The sequence below is a fragment of the Tupaia chinensis genome, unplaced genomic scaffold (assembly GCF_000334495.1).
Source record: "Tupaia chinensis unplaced genomic scaffold, TupChi_1.0 Scaffold000211_1, whole genome shotgun sequence".
In the NCBI taxonomy this organism is placed as follows: Eukaryota; Metazoa; Chordata; class Mammalia; order Scandentia; family Tupaiidae; genus Tupaia; species Tupaia belangeri.
In genome coordinates this window covers 464,717-468,003 of record NW_006159686.1, presented here as the reverse complement: position 1 = coordinate 468,003, position 3,287 = coordinate 464,717, and the positions used below count along the sequence as shown (strand labels likewise).

The following is a 3,287-nucleotide window of genomic DNA, read 5'->3' as shown; positions in this document are numbered from 1 at the left end:
CGTGCTGTCTAACAGGGCTCCAAGATAACGGGAAGGGTTTTAATTCACTGTCCGGTGACGGGATAGCCACTACCCCACTGGCTACTGAGCATTTAAAATGGGCTCCGTGCGTGGCTAGCAGGTGGCGTGGCTAAGGCACCGGATCCCGCATGGCCGACTGCAGTTTAAATCCTGGATCAGCAGCTTGAAAATCATGCCAGGTGTGTGCGTGCCCAGAATCCCAAGAGGAGAGGGGATTGTGGCGTGGCTATCCCCCTGCATGGTGCTTTCTCATTTTCTCTCTCTCTGTCTCTCTCTCTGACGAGTGCACACCCCCTATACCAAGAAACTAAAGTGGAGATAAAATGTGCTCGGCGTGACTGAGGAAATGGAGTTCTATCTGACTTCATTTAATACTTTTAATTTAAACAGCTGCACAGCTGCGACTGGACACAGCAGCTCTAGATGCCAGGCCATTCTACCACCCCGTGGGCTCTGCCCGCCTTCACACCCTTCCACGCTGTCACCAGGTCCCGTCATCTGTCATCAGCTCCACTCTCAGTCCTTCCCACACCCCTCCATGCTGTTACTTGGCTCAGTTGTCATCGGCTCCGCTCTGGCAGTCCCTGTGCGGTCTGCCTGCCTCTCACACAAACGACTCACACACCCACTCGTGGCCCGAGAGTGCGGCTTGCTCTGAGGGACTGGCCGCTGGGGCTGGGGCTGAGGACCTCGGCTTCTCCCCGTGCTCCTCCCAATTAATCTGATAATTTGGAAATACCAGCTTGTCAGAAGAACTCAAAGGTGATTTGGAAACAAAAGTTGTGAGGGCATGCCACCTTGTATTTCAACATTAGGCGGGAACCACTGTCTCTGATCGACCTACGGAAGAGGAACGTGGAATCTGGGGAAGACGAGCTGGCATCCAGGCTGGACCACTACAAAGCCAAGGCCACACGGCACATCTTCCTCATCAGGCATTCCCAGTACCATGTGGACGGCTCCCTGGAAAAGGACCGCATCCTGACCCCACTCGGTAGGTGGCCAGGGCTTGGCCCCCGCTGCCAAGGCCCCATCGCTTGTTTTCTTTCTTTCTTTTTTTTGGAGAGGTTTTTGCTATAGGGTACGTACGCTCGCCAGACAGACAGAGACAGAAGGGGAGAAATCACCCCCGAAGAGGGATGGCCACGCTGTAGTCTCTTCTCCATTCGCCTTTTGGGATCTTGGGCACGCACACACACGCACCCAGCGTGAGTTTAAGCCGTCAGGTCCAGGACTCAAATCATGGGAGTTCAGCTACAGCCATTACGCTATCTGCTGGTCCTGGTTGGTTCCTTGAAGGTGCTCCAGGCCCTGGACCTCCCTTAGCCCATGCCAGGGACTGTCAGCCAGACTCAGACGTTGTCACTGCCAGTAAGTAGCAGCCAGACTTGCAGGAGCTAGGCTGCTGGGACCTCCTTCACTTCATAGAAGCATGGCAGTGGGCGGCTCCATGTGGCTGAGCCTGACGTGGCCCCGTTTGCCCTCTCCCTCATCACACACCCTGTGCATCTTCTTCTCCTCGTCCACCCTTGCAGGGCCCTTAGTCACTGCTGAACAGGTCGTTTGGTCTCTGCGTCACGAAGGTCTTGTTTGAAATTTTACTGTAGAGCATGTGCACTTGCCAGAGAGAGAGACAGGTGAAGTGAGACAGCAACCCCTGCGGGATGGCAACACTGCAGTTCCCTCTGCCTCTCAGAATTTTGGACATGCACAGACACACGTCTGGCGTTTGCCACTGGGCTTGACGCAAACCGTGCAGTCAGCCATGTGGGATTTAGGCACCTGAACCACCATGCCACGTGACTTTCCCATGAAGCTCTACCTCACAGATGAGGTGAGTGGTAGGAGGTCCTGTCCCAGGCCCAGCCCCACAGCCTAGTGGTTAAGGGAGCCAGGTCCCACATTGCCACCTGTGCTGTTTGAATCCTGGCCTGGTGGCTCAAAGAATATGGGCCAGGCGTGACTGTGCACAGAGTCCTGGCAGAGTGGAGAAGGGACTGGGGCTGGACCACATCCATGGGGTTAGGCTGTGGCCAGTGTGCCCGCCGTCTGGCAGTTAAGAGAAGAGGAAACCCTGTCCTCTACGCTTGCAACCATTTGGTGCCATCTCTCTTTTTTTGTCTTGCAGTTGTTTTGTTTCATGTATTACCATCATTACTTACTTAACTTGACCAGAGAGACAGGAAGGGAAAGTAGGAAAGCAAGCCTCGAGGTCCCCAACTCATACTGCAGTCAGCCATGTGGGAGTCCAGCACCTTAACCACCTTGCCAGCCCCTTACATCAGAGTTTCAGGAGTTTATGTATTAACAGCTGTAGTGTCAAAGAGGTAGTGATTATCGTGCAAGACCTGGTTTTTGGACATGCTTGAGCAGCAATGCTGTGAGACCCAGGACCCGTGGACAAGACACCACCCAGACTCCAGCCGCGGCCATGTGCCAGTGTTGTCTTCTTTGGAGATGAACACAGCTGCCTGTGAGGACGGGATATGGGTGTGGAGTTTAGTGCTTCACTGGTCGCCAGGGAGCCCAGTGCATGGGACCCAGATGGATCTCTCTCTCCTCAAGGTCGAGAACAGGCCGAGCTGACTGGGCTCCGACTCGCGAGCTTGGGGCTGAAGTTTGACAAGATCGTCCATTCCTCCATGACCCGCGCCGTGGAGACCACCGACATCATCAGCAAGCACCTGCCAGGTGAGTGCTCGGGGCCCTCTGTGAGCGAGGGCCACGTCCAGTCTGCTCCAGCCAGCTGTGCTCCCCCTAGGCGTCTGCAGAGTCAGCACAGACCTCCTGCGGGAAGGCGCCCCCATTGAGCCCGACCCGCCTGTCTCTCACTGGAAGCCAGAGGCTGTGGTAAGAGCCCTCAGCAGCCCGGCCGTGGCCCCACCGTCGCCGCTGCCCTTGCGGGAAACATGGCACCTGCCGCGCTGCCACCTGGCCCTCCTTCCTGCCCTCTAGCAGTATTACGAAGACGGAGCCCGGATAGAGGCCGCCTTTCGAAACTACATCCACCGTGCTGATGCCAAGCAGGAGGGAGACAGCTACGAGATCTTCGTCTGTCACGCCAATGTCATCCGCTACATCGTGTGCAGGTAAGGCAGACCACGAACGGGCCTCTCCTGGCCTGCATACTGTTGGTTAGTTGGCAGCTCTTCCTGGCTGCCCGCTGGGGTCCCTGGTGCTGGCAGCCCCTGCTGGCTGCCTGCTGAGGTCCCTAGTGCTGGCAGCCCCTCCTGGCAACACTGGCGTTGGCGGGAGGGGGGCGGGGC

The 3,287-nt window shown here is 56.7% G+C and overlaps 1 protein-coding gene across 1 annotated transcript in view; it reads left to right on the top strand.

The window, feature by feature from the left end:
- Positions 1-836: 836 nt before the first annotated feature.
- Positions 837-3,287, top strand: part of PGAM5 (PGAM family member 5, mitochondrial serine/threonine protein phosphatase) — a gene marked incomplete at its 5' end in the record, with an annotated part of 4,977 nt that continues 2,526 nt past the window's right edge. The window contains 4 exon segments of the mRNA XM_014587398.1: positions 837-1,015; positions 2,587-2,712; positions 2,783-2,871; positions 2,977-3,110. Of these exon segments, the coding sequence (XP_014442884.1) occupies positions 837-1,015; positions 2,587-2,712; positions 2,783-2,871; positions 2,977-3,110 (528 nt within the window).